The sequence below is a fragment of the Drosophila navojoa genome, chromosome 2, assembly GCF_054131105.1.
Source record: "Drosophila navojoa isolate 15081-1374.11 chromosome 2, UAZ_NAV_1.0, whole genome shotgun sequence".
Lineage (NCBI taxonomy): Eukaryota > Metazoa > Arthropoda > Insecta > Diptera > Drosophilidae > Drosophila > Drosophila navojoa.
The window spans coordinates 14,088,513-14,106,949 of record NC_142890.1 but is presented as its reverse complement, the minus strand read 5'-3'; the positions used below and the strand labels follow the sequence as shown (position 1 = coordinate 14,106,949).

At 38.8% G+C, this 18,437-nt stretch overlaps 4 protein-coding genes across 8 annotated transcripts; 2 read left to right on the top strand and 2 right to left on the bottom strand.

Annotated features, from left to right (window-relative positions):
• Window positions 1-1,675: 1,675 nt before the first annotated feature.
• Window positions 1,676-12,421, bottom strand: subdued (anoctamin 1). 4 transcript variants are annotated; one of them, XM_018113548.3, is made up of 15 exons: window positions 11,732-12,421; window positions 7,349-7,700; window positions 7,211-7,279; window positions 7,045-7,134; window positions 6,485-6,645; window positions 6,244-6,412; window positions 6,056-6,176; window positions 5,878-5,989; window positions 5,257-5,815; window positions 4,996-5,199; window positions 4,475-4,936; window positions 4,243-4,418; window positions 4,074-4,179; window positions 2,352-2,490; window positions 1,676-2,291 (listed from the first exon to the last, which is right to left on the bottom strand). In XM_018113548.3, exons 1-15 carry the CDS (start codon window positions 12,115-12,117, stop codon window positions 2,098-2,100), a joined length of 3,300 nt encoding a protein of 1,099 aa, XP_017969037.1. In that variant the 5' UTR covers window positions 12,118-12,421; the 3' UTR covers window positions 1,676-2,097. The 4 variants fall into 4 exon arrangements, with proteins under 4 accessions (XP_017969037.1, XP_017969038.1, XP_089115299.1 ...); XM_018113549.3 differs by having other exon boundaries at window positions 7,063-7,134; XM_089259173.1 differs by lacking the exon at window positions 11,732-12,421 and adding an exon at window positions 9,487-9,739.
• Window positions 2,527-4,056, top strand: LOC108660221 (uncharacterized). Of its 2 annotated transcripts, XM_018113552.3 has the most exons (5): window positions 2,527-3,325; window positions 3,379-3,500; window positions 3,555-3,711; window positions 3,771-3,875; window positions 3,953-4,056. In XM_018113552.3, exons 1-5 carry the CDS (start codon window positions 3,136-3,138, stop codon window positions 3,967-3,969), a joined length of 591 nt encoding a protein of 196 aa, XP_017969041.1. In that variant the 5' UTR covers window positions 2,527-3,135; the 3' UTR covers window positions 3,970-4,056. The 2 variants fall into 2 exon arrangements, with proteins under 2 accessions (XP_017969041.1, XP_017969040.1); XM_018113551.3 differs by having other exon boundaries at window positions 2,530-3,325; window positions 3,771-4,056.
• Window positions 12,422-12,670: 249 nt separating the features above from the next.
• Vha13 (V-type proton ATPase subunit Vha13) lies at window positions 12,671-13,726 on the bottom strand. Its single transcript, XM_018098046.3, has 3 exons — window positions 13,493-13,726; window positions 13,222-13,322; window positions 12,671-13,156 (listed from the first exon to the last, which is right to left on the bottom strand). The coding sequence occupies exons 1-3, from the start codon at window positions 13,572-13,574 to the stop codon at window positions 12,986-12,988; spliced, it is 354 nt and encodes a 117-aa protein (XP_017953535.1). The 5' UTR covers window positions 13,575-13,726; the 3' UTR covers window positions 12,671-12,985.
• Window positions 13,727-14,084: 358 nt separating this feature from the next.
• LOC108649024 (beta-taxilin) lies at window positions 14,085-16,598 on the top strand. Its single transcript, XM_018098015.3, has 4 exons — window positions 14,085-14,491; window positions 14,572-14,972; window positions 15,191-15,337; window positions 15,394-16,598. Exons 1-4 carry the CDS (start codon window positions 14,420-14,422, stop codon window positions 16,412-16,414), a joined length of 1,641 nt encoding a protein of 546 aa, XP_017953504.1. The 5' UTR covers window positions 14,085-14,419; the 3' UTR covers window positions 16,415-16,598.
• Window positions 16,599-18,437: the final 1,839 nt, after the last annotated feature.

Sequence of the window (18,437 nt, the reverse complement as noted above, 5' to 3'; positions counted from 1 at the left end):
AGAGAGAGAGAGAGAGAGAGAGAGAGAGAGAGAGAGAGAGAGAGAGATAGAGAGGAAGAAAGAGAGAGAGAGATATCAAGTCAATTATTAATCTTGTTCAAGAATAAAAGGAAATCCCCCTTAGGGAAATGCCTTACTCTGCCCGCTACATACACCATAGCCAAGCCAATATGCCCTAAACTCTAAACTAAACTCAAATTTTCAAAAATACTTATTTTTAGATTCATTTTCAAGAATTTTTATGTTATTGTTTTATTTCGTTTTAACGTTTCTTATTATTGTTTTTAATTTTAGCATCGTATATATTTGCAAGATGTTAACCCATTTATTTTTAGCCAAATCCATCCGACGACCTTCGACTATGACAACAATAAAGCGCTGCGCTAGTCTAGGACTAACAGAAATCTTTTGGTTCACTGAGACCCATCTGGCGAGGTCTGTAGAAATGACTATGTACTATATAATATACGAATTTTCCTCTTTGCATTTGGTTTTTCTTAAGATGAAAATTCTTAAGCACCTTTGGCAATTTAACTCTTTGAGTTGCTATAAAATTTAAGTACTGGGCTTTTATTGGCTGTTTAAGTATTTTATTGCCAGAAAATTAGCTTCGCCTTGAGGGTGGGGCCAAATAAAATGCTATAAATGAGGCATAATCGTGTTTAGCAAACTCGGTGTGCCTAAGTATTAATGATTAAAGATGTTTACTGTTTAGATTAGGGCAGACTAAATTTAAGGTAGAATACGTTTGCTTTAAAGCTTTACCTGCCTATCAGGAAATAATAAATCAAATCAAATTTGAGGTTTATTAGCTTAGTTCCTTACCCATGTTTAGTTCCAAGTTTTATTTACTTATTGAAATATAAAATTGACTACGAGATGAGTAGGATATACTGAATTCATACATAACAAAAAACACATGCACACACACACATACTCACCCTCACACACACACACATCTGCTGCTCTATGGGTAAAGCCCATGGGAACTCAATAGTTGAATTACTTTTCCTACAGTTGAACATTTTTAATGATATGCAAATTTAAAAGCATGACCATGACATCCACAAGTGTTCTCTCAAATCTCTAGTGAAATAAGCATGCAGGAATACACGATTATAATTTTAGTCTCTAGTGTTTATGATATACGAAAGCGTTTATACAGTTAGACAGACCTGCAGACGGACATGGGTCTTACGACACAGCTAATAGACCTGAGAAAGAATATATATGCATAATGCAGCCTGCCACACCCATTAGCCTGTTACATTTGTAAAATATATCTAAATATAAATTAAATGTATTATAAATAATTACATCAAATATTTTTTATTCTCAAAGAAAACATTCATTGGGTTTTGACTAGTGTAAAAGCCATTAATAGATATATAATAAAATTCCAATACATCGTATAATAGCATATATTCAAACAATATATCAACAGTATATATGTATATTTTATAATCCGTAAAAATCAGTTGCATTTCTAAAGACATTCAATTTTCATTTCACATTTTAATTTGATATAATATATACACACATTCATTGCCTAGTTAATATTAATTTATATACTATATATATGTATATAGATATATATATATATATAATGCATTTATCTAAAATAGTTACATATCTTGTAAATTATGTGTATGTTTAGGTGAGATTTCAATGGATGTTCGTGGAGGCCTGAGATTTCTTTGTATAGATGTAATAATAAATAATAAGAAAATTGAATTTAATTCCTAAGATCTGACATTATATATAATTATAATATATTGAATACATAGCTCCCACTTTGGCAACTGATGAGCCAGAACAAAATTTTAACTAGATTTGTGCTAAGTCTTTGCAGTTGTGCCCAATAATTTCATTTACAATATTAAACAAAACTGGGATAATATTTGTGTGATTAAAGCTTTAAACCATATTGTTAAATAAAAAAATGTAAAGCACTTCGTATAACTAATTAAGTTTCTTGCAAGGAACTGGCATAACACAACGAATTAAACACTTTGAGGCCTATGCTAAATAGGCTAAACTAGGAATTTACTAAACTAAATATCATCACCGAGCATTGTTAGAAGAGAGCATAGGGAGCTAGCAGTCAGCACCAGAGATGCCTGTGGTCGTATTCTCGCCATGTATAATTGAGTCCATTTCAATTTGTGAGAGATTCGCGTTGAGTAGCTTTTCAATTTGTATAAACTTCGAATTGGGTTCATCTACCGAGGCAGCATCCATATCTTGAACGCTCGCAGCTCTTGCCAGTGAATAGTTACGTTTCGCACGTTCTGAAATCAAATAGTTATACAATAATTTTCATTTCTATCTTATATGTATGTGTCAATTACCAAAACGTGCGCGTTGTGCTTCCTGATCGATGATTATCTCATTGGTTATGTAAACCTCACGTCTGATTTGATCCCGCAGCTCCACGCTCATGTCCGGTATACACCAGCGCACCAGTATCATCACTAGAGCTACAAAGTTCTGTTAAGAAATAAAATTTGTATTATTTCTGCAGTCGGCACAACCTTCAAAGCGCATTTGAATTCAACTAACTGCTAAACAGCACTTTACCCTTAGTGCTCCAACTGGTGGAGGTGCAATATTTCATCAGCCCAACACCTGATTGGGGTCATTAGCACAGAGTAAAGCCTTAAAAATGCGTCTGCTGTCATTTAGAACTTTGTTTTATTTCTAGTTAATTAAATTCGTTTAACCGATCAGCCAGCGGACACACTTTGCATTTATATATCTGCGAGAGCCAACAGCTTTATAGGGTCAAATAATTCGATAGATAGCCTAAGCAGGTGTAAAAAAAAAAAAACAAAACAAGACCACAAATTAAGACTAATATGAAGACACACAGAAGAAGCCCACACGCAGATCTAGTTCATGTGCAACAAATGTATAAGAATTTCTTGAAGAGTGAAAAGTGAAAAGCGAAAATGCCAGCTCAATGAAAATTGGGCCTCATTTTGCGAGACACGGCGACATTATTTGATTTAGTAGCGACAAATAGTTCGAAGCGAACGCACGCGTTCACAAACAAATTATAATAAATCAAGGATAACATAGGCAGGAATTTAAATAATATATCATTAAGCAATTGAAAAACCACAAATTTAAATAATGAAACGTTTCGCCTGTTTCAATCTGCGCACTTTTGGTCTAAGCATAGCCTGCTTGGATGCCCTGATAGCGCTGTGCATCCTCGGGCTAAGCAGCTTCTATCTGTACAATGACTTCATGGACTTTACGCAATGGCAACAGAATGATGTTCAGATCTTGAGTCCGTTCGGAGCATTTGTCGCCACACTGGGTAAACACTGAATCGAAGCGGAAGTAGACAGACCTAACCCATCTACTTTCCAGTGGACTATGTGCTGGTTCATGAGTTCTCACAGGCCTTCTATATGATACTAACTGTAACCGTTTGGGTAAAGGCATTGATAAATCTAGTGGTGGCTGGCATTCTAGTCGATGGCATCAAACAGGTGAGATATGCCGTTGTGTCCCACTATGATATCTCTCTATAAGTGTGTATTTAGCGACGACTTATATGCATTGCCCCCTGGCTGATCAACGCGTACGTCTCCATGGTGATTGAGGTGGCGATTTTCGTATTCTTGGAGGTGAAAATTGATGAAGTGGACGCCTCCATAGATCGACGCATAGCACGGAGTGTGCTCTTTGGTGTTTTCATAGGTAAGTTTGCCCTCTAACTCTAACTCTTAATCACAATTGATTTACATGGATTTGTCTAGTGCTGAACGCGCTGATTGCCTATGGCATCTATGCGCTCTATCGCATGCTGAAGACATCGACGAACGAGAATCGTGCGCTGCAGGAGAGCATTGTGGAAACGTCGGGTATGTTTCAGCACATCAAGGTTTGAAAGTTTGTCAAAGGTAATTAATTGCTATTCTATATACACCCGTACGACCAGAAGGAAATCTTATTTAAATTGGATAACATTAACCAAAGCTATTTTCTTAATTGATGTACAAGCATTTATGTAATGAAACAAATAAAACGAACCATGCTAAGACATATTGCTAAAAACTTACTTCAAACACCACAACAAATCCCAGGCGACAAGCTAAAATTATGTAAAAAGTGCTCGTCAAATGATATTTGTTCGGCGAAGTGGGCGGCTCTCGGTAATCCGTGTACCTGAGAGTAAAGTAACAGACATTAACTAATCGAATATCTATATAAAATCGATAGTGTATTTACTTGCACGTGGTTATGTTTGAAAAGTCTCCAGCTAAGCTACGTAGCTTGGATGAGTCAGATATTCTAAACTCGGACAAGGTAAAGTCCAGGTATCCATTTAAGCTTCCATCTGGTGACTTTAGGCTGCGATACACCAAGCGTGGTATCATATCCGAAGTGAAGGCAATAATGAAGCCCTGAAAACAACTTATTTAGTCAATGTTAGACGTAAAGCAAAGTGAAATCAACTCACATTCGTGATGACACTCAGTTTGCCAATGCAGTCCAGAATGCGATACCAAACGCCAATATCTCGGACACGCTGGGACACGGGCCGTTTGTGGTGGGTGAGCAGTTTCTTGGCATCCAGCCGCATTTCGAGTATGTTATTGAGAAGCGCAAAGAACGGCGCCAGCGGAAAGGCAGCCACGAAGATGGTGACAAAACCATATTGCAAAACCATTTCCAGATACTCGGGGAACAAGCTGCGTGCTCCCCAATCGAGTAGCTTAAAGTCACGCATCCAGCGCTCATCCTTGGCCTTGTCGGGCTTAACCGAATTGCCAAACAGACGTGAAAGGCCAACTTGAATAGCTTGCACCTTGCGCCAAAACATCGGCAGGTAGACCTCCAAAATGGTATTAAATGCCTGCTTGCCAATCATTATAATAGCCAGCTGTATGCAAAGCTCCGTCAAACAGCCACCCGAAGAGCACTGAAAGTAGGAAACAAATTAGACTTAGCTATATCATATCATATACCAGGAAAAGTCACCTCCTCTTGACGGTATTTAAAGACGGTAATATACTCTCCCGGATGCCCCACGAATTTGCCCTTAAAGAATGCTATATAAAATATCGAGGCGTAGTAATTCACGAACTGCAACAGATAAATCTTGAGCGTCAGCGAATCATCGAATTGCGTTTGCGTGCGCCACATTTCCAGCTCAGTCAGATACTCGGCCAAGTGATTGTATAACTAGGTAAAGGATAATATGAATATATATAATAAATATATACAAGTCAGGTTACTTACATAGTTCAGTATGTAGAGCAAACAGAGATTCACAAAGGCCGCCGATGCAGCGGCTATAACAATTGCTTTCGATGTGGTCATGCCACTGCCATCCACCTTGAGGGCTGCCAGCATGGACATGCGATGCACAACGACGGCAACGAGTGCCACAAAAGCCAAGGCAATGAGCAGCACCACAACGGAAAAGCTGAACACTGTCGCTGGCAGTTTCATGCGCCAAAACGGCACCCTTGGCTCCTTTATATTGGTCACATAGTCCGTGCGCGTGGGCTCAATGTGCTCCAAACGTGCCAGATACTGTGGCCGCGGATGCTCCTCGTGCACATCGAAGCCCGTCAAATCCCAGCGATGGGTTATCTCAGCCGAATAGCGTTTCCAGAGCTCCAAGAATAACGTCGCCCAAAATGACATAAAGACGGCAAAGAATATGGTGCTCGGGTTGTCGATGAGGTATGTAATTTTGGCATAATTGCACGTCTCGCCGAGATTCCAGAATTCACACCAATCGCACAGCGGGCACATTGTGGTGTTCGAGTTTGAGCGTAGGCAAATGTCCTTGCTGAAAATGATGATAGATATTGCTTAGTTATATCATAAACGGACTCTACTTGGCTAACTTACACGGGCACATAGTTATCGAGGGAAACCCAGGAGTAAATAAAACACGCGACGCCCACAATGGAAGCCAGCAGCAGCATATACGTATAGTAGCCCAACCAGGCAAAGTAGAGACCTAGAAAAGTGTGGGAAAACTGTGAGTGAGTGCACGAGTATGATTAAAGAGACGGACAACGCTTACCAATCTTGACGCCAAAGTACTCCTTAATGTCATCTAGCGGCTGATAGCGATACCATTTTTTCACTGAAGCCCAGTGTGTATAGAGCAGCTCCCGCATAGTGCCCTTCTCTGTAATTTCGCCCTGTGCAGTTAAATATAAATATATAAATATTTATTCAGATTTTATGTGCGCCATGCCAGCTACTCACATCATGTAGTGGATACGCCGCACAGTAAACACCCTCGGCCACCAGACGTTCAATGCCAAAGGCCATGTCATTCTGTCGCTTGGCAGGAAAACGCTGTCGATCCAAAATGAATTCCACGATACGTGAACGCACTGCCGTTGTGAAAAAGCAATCCTGACGTATATCGAACCTATAGGTAGAGAAAATTATATACAAATGATAAAGACTAGGGTATATTTTGTTGATCTCGGTGTTAACTCACAAATACTCCTTATCACGACTGTAGATGGCTGTGAAGCGATGCGCACGCTTTGGAAAGTAATTCTCGTCCACATAGATGTGTTGCAAAAAGAATTGGCAGGATGATCTGAGACTAGAAAAAACACTTTTTGAGGAACGATCAACCACAGACAAACCGGGTATCTGAAAAAATTTTAATATATTTATTAATTACTCGAAATAAAATATATTAGAGTTTACATGGAGAAAGTGTAGGATAACAAAACACAAAAACGGAAAAGAAATTGTTTATGTATATTTACAGATCTTTTAAAAATAATAAAAAATAAGAGTTAAACTACAAAAAAGAAGTTCTAATAGGATTGAAACTAATAGAAATTCTAGAGAATGCATAAGATAAGATCATCTTAAAGGGTTCAGATTGAGATTGAGTGGATTTACTCTAGCAATTGGATATTAAGTAGGGCGTTTATAGAACTCAAGCATAAATACGACAAATACTCAGAGATCGAGGCTTATTTAGTTTAGCAGCATGACAAGACGCATAATCTGCAATTGGTGTTAATTTTATTGAATTAAGACCTGAACTTTTTTGCAGACCTTCTTCGACAAATAATGTGCCGCATTGTGTAGACGGTTTGACCTTTCATAAACGCGCAAATTACATAATGACTAAAATAATATAAAATGTTTCGTGTATCATTCGAGTGCATTGAAAATTTGTAGTTCAAGGACAATGCATACACACCTCCTTCATGGGCATACGCAGCTTAAGTATCTCCGCATAGCGACGCAGCACCTCCAGTGGTGCATGGATCTGAAATGATTCGACATATATTAGAGATACATATATACAGTTATAGTATATATTTGATAGACATCCCACCTTGACAAAGTAAATCTGGTCCTTTTCACTGAGCTCCACCTCGAGGCCTTGCTGTATTAGATTCTCCTGGAAGATGCGCCGCTTTTCCTCATTTTCCGCCTCCGTCGCCTCGTTAGGATTGGTCCTGTAGGCCAGCACGAAATCTATGGAGCGCTTGCAGTCCGCAAAGAAGAGTGAGGTGTTCAGCTCGGCTCTCTGATAATATTCACGCGGACAGCTGCACTCGCGCTCATCGTAGCTCTCCGTGGGCTCTGGCATTGGCAGCAGAGGATCCGTCTGATTTAAGGTGGGGTTCTTCCCGTTGGTCAACGAGCCGACAGTGTCTGGCAGTTGATAGGTGGAGGATAGGCCGCTGTAAAATGACAAAATTAGAATACAGCTCGTTAGATTTGTGCAAGAGCTTAGCATGCCCAAGACATGTGCGAATGATTTCATTTCATAATGGCTAACATATTCAAACAGCAGCAAATGTTTCCCAGCAGACTTGACCTCTTCACGCTGTACACTGTGAGGTTTGGCTCCCTGCCGTGCTCCGTGCTCATAATCGTGTCGCAGCACTCCCCCAATTATATGGGTCAATATGAATGGGAGCTGTTAACGTTAAATGGGTCGTATACTTAATAACCATCAGAGCAACTAGATTAAAATGTTTGAGCAGCCAGGCGCCTTGTTATATATATGTATTTATACACATATACATACACACTGATATACTAATGTCGGAAATTTAATTATTTGTGCAGCAGTTTTATAGCTCAAAGTGCAATTCAAAATAAACAAGAGCAATGTTATATCAGAAGCTCGCTCGAAAGCTTTGACATGATATTTTCGCTTGAAATGAGTACAAATAAACGATTTGCTAATGTGCAAAAACGGCTGCACATTTAAAGTATTATCAAGTATAATATATATGTGTATAGACACACATATGCGGTACATATATAAATTTATTATTTGCATGTGAAACACATTGCTTAGGTTATCACCTATGATTCAGCTATGGTATATATATTTTCTCCTGCAACTTGACCATGGAATCTGTCACTTGATGAATCACTCACATTAATTTGATGCAAGTACTCACTCGCTGGCTTTCAACTGAAGCTAAGCATATTTTATTTATGTCCATAGGAAACTGAGTTGAGTCTTATTACAGTCATTTCCAAAGAATTTAATTAATATTAAATTGCAAACTAATATTCTAAACAACTTGTATTATAATTAAAGAGGTAATTATCATCTTATTTAAAATATCACTTTCTGATTTACTTACGGCTTTTATTAAATTAACGGTTAACGATTACACATAAGAGATAATACCGAGCTTTTATTATATAGAACTGGTTTAGAAAGGTGCTAAATTAATCTATTTATAATAATGTATATCTGATCTACAAGTATTTAATGTGTTTATATAATATTATATTAATATAAAAAAAAATAAAATAAATAAAATTTAACTAAGCTCGTAGTATTAATATATCTTGCTATTGATATTATCGGCGATACTCATAATTTATTTAAGAATTTTTGCCATATTTTCAATACAACAACAGCTTAACAATGGTCATTCCACATTTGATTATTAGCCGTTCTCTTTGGGCCCTCATTCGCTTAGCTTTTCTGAAAGCTAACAGCTAAATTTGGTTGTTTTTGTTTTTATAATTTTTAGGCCTCCTAACTACAAACAATAATGACCTTCAAACAAATAAAGTAATTAACTTGAAGCTTGCTCAAAATTATACACATTTACATACAATACTGTGGTTACTTTTGACTACACCAAACTGTTTTATATATTTTTTTATCAAGGCCAAAAGATTTTTTGTTCATGGTTTTTTTGGTTGCACTTAAAATTCGTCACCTATGTGAGCAAAAGCCAGGCAAGATGCGAAAATCATTTAATACATATACATTATATATTGTTTATATAGTTTACGCTGAATTTCGATATGACAAATATCTGAAAAAATTAAGAGACAAAAGCAAAAATAAAAGCGCCCACACGACTTTCAACAAAAAACATGACCAGATATTAGCAATACAGCAAAAGAGAGATCCCAGCAGCTGATGAGTAATGCAGAGGAAAATAAGAACAACAGCAACAGGCTGAAGGCACTAAACGTGTTAAGTAATACCGTTTCCGTCTCCGTTTCCGTTTCTGTTTCCGGCTAAGCCATAGTTGCTGACAATAATAAATTGGTGAAAAGAAATCAAACAAATAATATTTGATGCTCTTCGCTCACTAGCCGCCACGCGATTTATTAATCAAATTAACGTTTGTCAACCGCCGCGCGCACACTGCGAATAAATGAAGAAAACGGACAGCGGCAACGATGAAGACGACGACGACAACAACTAATAAAACGACCAACGCGCAGCAGCAACGACAACAAACTGAACGAGCGCCAACAGCTGAGCGCAGAGCAGCTGAGCTGCTGGGTTCGCTTGCCGGGTTGTCTTTTCGTGTTCACTCTCCACCTTACGCTCTCTTTCTACACATTTCTTCACCTTGCCGAACAGTGCTGCTCGCTGGAGTAGCGGGCTAGGCCCAAAATGAAATAAAAAACGAAAAGTAGCAAATATATTTTAAACAATATTAACAATGACCTCTTTCGAGCTCATCATATTAATATGCACATATTTCCTCTAAATATGCCGCCCAAGTATTTTCTGCAAGCCATTAGTGCTTAGCTGAACAATCACACACGTCACGTCACTGTACTCCACTGCACTGCACGACTGAAGAAATGCGACTGCAGAAATGCTGCCGCTGCTTTCCTTTATATATGGCGGCTCTCACTCAGTTAGCTTTAAGGGACCAATGAGCACCCTCTGCTGCTGTAGAGGCTCTCCAACTTCGTTTTACTCAAATATATATGCCAAATGGCTCTTGCGGCATACATATAGACAACTGCAATGATCTTCTGTAGCTCTTCTTCGTCTCCTGCTCTTGTTAGGCAAACTGAGACATTACCGATTACGCTGCTTGCAGTTTCTTTTGTTCTATAATTCTCTTAACGACTTTTAGTCGTGCTACTGCTTGGTCTGCCTCAAGTTTTGGCTGTTCCATCACAATCGCATGTTATCTCATCTCACTTTCTAATAGGCAAGATCTAGCCTGAAATAGGCTGAGCTGACAACACTGTTGCGGAAACGAACAAGAGAGCACGGCATAGCAGCAAATCAGCTGTTATTGGCCAATGCGTCGCAGCGCATCATACAAAGAGAGCGCAGTATGACGAGAGAGCACTTGTTGCGTACATTACACACTTATACAAGCGCAACCATTTCTCACTGCCTATACAAAGATATGTCTTAGTATGCTTATGGGTGTTGGTGAGATGTTATAGTCTTCCCATTACAAGCGGAAAATATGTGTGCTTAGGTCAGTTGATCACCTGTCCAGATTCTGTGCACTTTAATCGAACTCAAAAGGGCAAACGGTAAACAATTACAATTATATATTGATTATTTTTTTATACAGGGTAATTTTGCTCTCACTCGCACGAATTCTAACAAGCAGCTTCAACTCATCTGTCTAACCTTATCAGTAATAAATGATCTCTTCAAACATAATTTAACACTTAAAAATGACAAATAACTGTTTATCTTTTATAAATTAGAGTGACAAAGATAAAGTGTCGCTATGGATAAATAATTAAAAGGGAAAAGATATTCGACTATTACGTACTCTGTAAAGATATTTATAAATAATATACATACATGGAATGTAGCAATCCGTTGGAATATAAATATGTTTAAAAAATTTTAATATGAACACTAAAATAATAATCTAACCAAAAAACAAAACACAAAATTCTGTTTGACTTATGTTTTGAAATCATGAAATCAATACTTGTAGGCACAAAGCCTTTCCATTGTTCATATAAAACTGAAATTTATATACATATGTTTTATAACGAATAGGTGACGTATACTTAAAGACAACATACATATATACATAGATTTACATACATATGTATGTATGTGTATGTATTTGCGAAATCAGAGTCCGCATACAGTTAAGTCTTTTTAATTCGCAAACTCGTAGATCAGAAATTTACTTTTATGTGGTAAAAGTGTTATACTCCGTAAATCTATTTTTTTGTATAACTACTATAAAAAATAATCACAAAACTAATATATATATGCTATTATTATGGATCCAAATTCGTATCTTGACAATTAATTTAATGTTTGATTCACACGCTCGTTCCTAATTAATTAATACATAATTTATTATTGACGAATCAGCCTAAACACCCTGTAAATTGACAAACTACAATTGATAAACAACAACAAGAATGGAATAGTAAATGGAATGTAATTAAGCTAATGACTGTTTCCTCGATAATAGAGTCAAAATACAGGGGGACTTACCTCTCAGCGAATCGCGCCCGTTTCTCGTGCAAGCTCAGTGATTCAGTCGATGACTTTCTGGCCTTTCCGGCTTCTCCGCCTCGCTCAAGATCAACGAAACGTGTCGTTGCCTCGGCGCCTCTGTCGTCTAGCTTTATCGCGCCTCCCCAGATGCTCTCTTTAGCCAGCAGCTTGCCCTGTAGACCGGCTCGCTTTACCAGTTCCATATCGTAAGGGGCCAAGGGGGCCGAGTACGGTGGCTGAATGCTAACATTTGGCCGTGTGGCCTGTTCGGCCAGCACCTGTGCAGACTCCTCTCCGGGCTGGGGTCGAGGCTGAGGTAATGTAGGAGGTGTTTGAAACTCATCAGCATCGCTGCCATCATTGGCATTATCTAAATTTAGCATTTCGCTCTAAACATGTGTGAGATTTTCGCTTAACTATACTAAAAGCTCGCCGGACTTGTTCACTTTCACATATTAATACGTTAGTGTGCGTGTATTTTCGGGTCGCGTTAGCGAAATTTGAGGTCAACTCTGTTGCATTGAGATTATAAATTGCGTGAATGACAACCGTTATCACTGAGTATTGAATCTTGCACCTCTTGTTATACAATTGCATTTGCCGTGATTGAACATAAATAACGGCATCAGCTCCACACCGCCAATACTGCAGCAACCGACCTAGCGGCAACAAAATAAACACTAACGACTAGAATTTGTCAGCAAGATTTAAATACCAAGCGGGAACGCACTAAAAAATACCAAAATATAATACCAGTTGGACATACAGATTGTCATGCAACATGAATGCGAGTTGACATGATATACATACATACATATCTATGTATATACTTGGACAAACAAGTGCAATAAGACCAATTGACCTGTGCATTGACTGTCATGCAACTGTGAACGTATCTGTTATCATATTTGCTCGCATCAAAGTAAATAAATAAAGTTCGAATTAAATAACAGCTTGTATTTGAATGGAATAAAACATTAACAAAATAATACACTTTAATTAAGAATTGCAAAAGCAAAAATTAACAGTGATTAACAAATAGCATTTAACGCACCGAGGTTCTATCTTGGTGAAACAACAAATTTTTTAATATATGGAATAATAATACAGCAGTGTTTAATATAGTATGCACTATTATTAAGGGGCTAAATTATGCATTAAAGAGTTGAACTTGGACATCGAATTTACAATAGAACGAGCAATATTTTGGATACGGCCAACGCCGTTGACGTCGTTGTCGCGCCCAAAAATTTACTTCCTGTTGTAGTTTTTGTGCACTTCGGGAGAGATGTTATAGACGAACTGCAAGATCTCCTGAATGACGGGTTCTTTGCGTGTCCTGATGGCAGCCTCCATATCGGCCAGCTTCACACGAGTATCAGCATCGATTTTCGCTGCAACTCCTTCGCGGCTGCCCATATGCTGTATTGATATATTGAATGATATATGTACATATTTCACTCAGCGCCTATTAATGATTAACTAACCTTGGCCTCGAATTCTTTAAAGGCGCGTTCGCGCTCCTGGCGGAATTTCTCGATCTCCTCGGTGGCCTCATCCTTGGCTTGCTTCAATCTCCTTGCCTTGCCTGCAATTGTAGCAGAGTGTTTTTCATAACATCAATATTTACTCGAGTGCAAACGAATCATGTGACTTGATGTCGCTCGACGCGCGTAACGTCGATAGCGAAAAAGTCGTAAGTCGTAAGTCGTTTCATGTCTATCCAATTGGACGATAAATTAGTGGGTTTTTGCTTACGTTTTCTGGCCTCGGCAACCTTCTCGGCTGCCTTCTTTTCGGCAGCAAGCAATTGCTGTATTCCCTGCGTTTGGCTGGCCATTTTAAGGTATTTTAAAAGTTAATGTTTTCTGCTCGCTCGGGCCGTGGTATCAATGCAAGTTGAAAAAAGCAAGTGACGACTACGACAGACTTAACACAAACGACGTGAAAAATGTCATATGACGAAGTCACACACACGCATACACACTAAATTAGTGAAAAATCGATTATATCGAATAGAAAATTATGCGCGATAAGTTCCATTGCACAGAAAAATACTATCGATACATTTCCTATAATCGACTCCACCAGTTAACAGCAGATAAGTTCGCTTAAATTCCTACAAAACTAAATACAGCAGCTGTGATGACTCTCAACACTTAAGTTGAATATTTATACAAAATGTATTTTAGTTTTAAGAAACCACATTGTGTTTGTTGTCATTCAAACTTATTACGCGTTGTTATGTTTTAGTTTGTATATTTTTGAAATAATTAACTCAAGCCGACGCAGTACAACAATTTAAAATTGAGCGTGACGTATATAATTTGAATAACAATCCAAGAATTACACACAATTTATCGAGAAGCCGCCACATTTGCATGCAAGTGCAAATTTACAACTTCTTTTCGAAATTTTAAGTGATTAGTAGTTTAAATATCTGTGTTATTTTCAACCTTTATTATAAAGCCGTTTTAAATCGAATGCTAAAGCTTCATGATAGCAAATTATTCAATTTGCTTATCTAGAATAGTGGATAGTATTTTAATAATAACCAAGTGGTATTCTTTGAAGAGGTTCGCTGATTTTATTATAAGGAGTCGGTCACTCTATTGCCAGTAATCTCAACAAAAATAGCAAAAATTTGAACAAACTTAATATAAGCATATATAGAGTTGATTTACCATGGAAAGGCCGAACAAGAACAAGCGGGTCGTGCGCGATGAAAAACAACGGGAGCTAAAGCTTGAGGATGTGGTAAGTCGTCATACCAGCAAATTCTACACATTTAGAACAAAGGCAACAAAAAATAATAATAATGTGAATCCCGTTACCAGGTGCTGAGATCCTTAGACGAATGCACCACAAATGAGGACAAATTGAAAGTGCTATTGCAGCGGCACGTGGAGAGCGAAAAAACAGTGACCCGGCTCACCGCCGAGATGCGTGCGCTACAGCGGCATATGGAGTGCCAACAACGGGAGAAGGAGCAGGTGCAGCGGGAGCTTAACAAGAGCGTTCTCATGAGGGATAAGCTGCAAGAGGTGTGCCGGGAGCAGCAGCGCATACTTAAGTCTGTGAAAAACGAGAGTATGCTGCAAATCAAGGTCGAGGAGGAACGACGCAAGGAGAGTCAAACGAAATTTCAGAGTTCGTTAAACGAGGTGCAAAAGTCGCTGTCCAAAAACAACGAGGAGAACGTTAAATTACGTGATTACAACATCGAAATGACCAAAAAGTAAGTGGCGCTGCCGCCAATCAGCAGAGAATCACCGGTGTGCGCTGTCTATTTATAGGCACGACACTGCATGCCGTTTTCTTGTGAATGTATGTATCTGGCTGCCACATACATACATACACACGCACAGACACAAATATAGGCATCAATCGACCATATGTTCGCCACACAAATATGTATATATGTATATTTAAATGTATTTTTGTATGTGTTTTTAGATTGAAACTTTTAGCTGAACAATATCAGGCACGTGAGAAGCACTTGGAAAAGCTGAACGAGCAAGTCCAGCTCGAGTCTCAGCTGCATCAGGCGAAGCTCAGCAAGGCTCAGGTTGAAGCTGCTATGGAAAAAGAAATACTAACCAAGTGAGTATAAATTAAGTAGTTGTTCTCTTCACTCTTATCATATATTTTTCAAATAGAGAGAATCAGATTGGTCTGGAGAAATTGTTGCAGGCACAGCGCTCGATCAAGGATCTAACGGAACGGGAGCAACAGCTCAAAGAGCAACTTAATATCTACACGGCGAAATACGATGAGTTTCAGCAATCGCTTAAGAAATCCAATGAAGTCTTTGGCAGTTACAAGATCGAGCTAGAGAAAATGTCCAAGCACACCAAGAAAATTGAGAAGGAAGCACTGGGCTGGCGCCAAAAGTATGAGAAAGCGAACGGAATGGTCATTGAATTGGCCACCGAAAAACAACAACGAGACCAGCAGGCGGAACGCCTACAAAAACAGGTGGATCAGCTGCAGAAGCTACTGCGCGCACTGCAACTAGAGCGTACAACACTTCACCAGACTCTTCGTGAGAATCAAATTCCGATTCCTGCTATGCCACAGCTGCCGCCCGAGCCAGAGCCCATTAAAGTCGTGCCCATCAACACGGACAGTGCCAAAATGGAGCTGATGACTCGCAACTGTGCTGAACTGAAGCAGACCCTGGCCAACTTGCAGAATCAAATGAAGCTGCTTACCACAAATGATGCGAAAATAGCCGAAGCAGAAAGGAAACAAGCCGCCGAAGAGCAACAGAGGGCAAACAATATCAAGAAGAACAATAAGAAAAAGGCCAAGTCAAAGGCTAAAGCTGCAGCAGCGGCTGCGGCAGCGGCGGCTGCTACCGACGGGGAAGCGGATACTCCCAGGCCTGAACGGCCAACAGATGCAGATGCACAAGCACAAGCTGAGGCAGTGCCTGAGCCTAAGGCTGAGCCCGAGCTGGAGCCAGAGGCAGAGGTTGAGGCCGAGGGCGAGGCTGACGCCGACGCGGAGGCAGCAGAGTGTGAAATTGTAGAATCTGACAATGTGGAGCATCCCAAATCTTCTGAAGCTTCTGAAGGGAACTGCAGTGCAAACGATTATGATGCCGGAAAAGTGCCAGAATCTCAGCAAGCGTCTGTTGACCAATCGGAAGTGCCTGCACTGATTGATGCCAAGTAGGATCGGGGGCTCGACATAAATGCGCCTCCCTCCTCGACTGTCAATGTGCTTGTGCTTGAAATTATTGCAACCTTCTTGTATATGTGCATTTTGATGTATTCATTTTTACAAATATTTATGTACTTTAACCAAACCAATGTAAAACCACCAGCGGAATAGAAAGAAGGAAAGAAAACAGCTCAAATCGATAATTTATTATTTATTCTATTTTATACTTATTTATTAATGAGCCCATTTAGAGCTACTATAGGCACACAATAAAATATAAATTTTTCAATAAATGATCTAAAATATTAAAAAAATAATAATAATAGCAATAAATCATATATACATTTGTAAACGAGGGTCGATTGAAAAATATCCGATAAACCAAAAAAAAAAAAAAAAAACATTTACAATTTTTTTTCTTTAAAATCGGATATATTTCAGCCTTGTCTCGTATTTCTGATTATTTTCAATAAATAAAATTATTAATTTTTTGTTAAATATATATTTTTTTTTTGCTTAAAACTCTTTGTTTTATTTACTCGAAATACTTATATGCTCTAAGCAATATTCGTTTATAATAAATAATAGATATTTAACAAAAATAATAATGATTCGACTATCGAACGTAATATATACTCTATTCATGTATGGATACAAATTATATATATAAAGATATATTTTTTACAATTTTGCTCAATTTCGTAAATTAAAAGATTTTCTATAACTAAAAACCGAAATGTAATTTGAATACATATATATTTATATCACATATTGTAATACCCATAATATACTAAATATATCTTACAATAAATATAAAACAGCGAAATAGTTTGCGTTGAGTGTAGATATTAGGTATTATGAGAACTTATATATAAGTATTTCTCTGCAGGAATCGCGAATTCAAGCTCTATTATATCAGGGTCATAGAAATACAATTGTTGGAATATCTGAAAAGCCCGAACTAACAGAGATTCGTAGCACCTCATAAGCCTTCAGGAAATTACAATCGAATTGTTGATTACTAACTCTATTTTTCTTATGCTCTTCAAACACGGAGAACCTAGTTTCTGAATTAGTTAAGCAAATGGCTTAACATAACTTAAATTGCCTTTAAAATTGCTGGTATTTTGTTCAACTATGCAAATTACGAAGAATGTTGTGCTTTAGTTTCTTGAGCTGCCGCTGCTGCGGCTGCTGCTGCACCCGTTGCCGTGTCGCCGTGCGTAATTGGGCAGCAAATTGGCAGTTGGGTGCCACAGTGTCTGCCGTGGCATGCAACAAATTGCATTGACTTTGTCCAGTGTTTGCTATGCAAAATTGTTGCTTCACGGTCAATATGAGCACAGCGTAATTGCGGCACGCAGCTATCATTTTAGCTAGCCGTGCGACGCTGTGATATGCATATTTGAAGTGCCACGCGTGCCACGTGGCGTATGCGTAATGTCAACATAGTGGCTGTCGAGGCGCTGGACGGCTTACGCTAAGCTCGCACAATTTAAAAAAAGCCATTTAAGTGCCACACTAAAATAATTACAGAAATTATTTTAAATTGCATGAAGCGGCAGGCGACTACAAGGAATGACCCCAATGGCCCCCACGGGCCGGGTGTGAAATTTCGCCAGCCATATAGGCGACACATGTGCATATTTCACACTTATGCACACTTACACACAGCCACACAATCACACACGCACACACACACATACACACACACAGACGCGCGTGGGCACACAAATGTGTGCACATTTTGCAGGCAATGAGCTTTTGAGCATTTAATGAGTTAATTCGCTAAATTTGAAAGGCGCGCAAGCGTGCGCCAAGTGCTCGACCAGACTGTTTCCTGCCATGTTGGCACCCTCGAAATACCCGTTACTCGTTATCCGATTCCCGGTGCCAGCTTCATGACCGTCATCCCACAAGTTGCCCATTTTAAAGCATGAAACATGAAAATGAGAAAACGAAAACAACAACAAGCCACACACGCACACACACTTATACACAGAGAGAAAGGTATACATACATGGACACTGTGTAA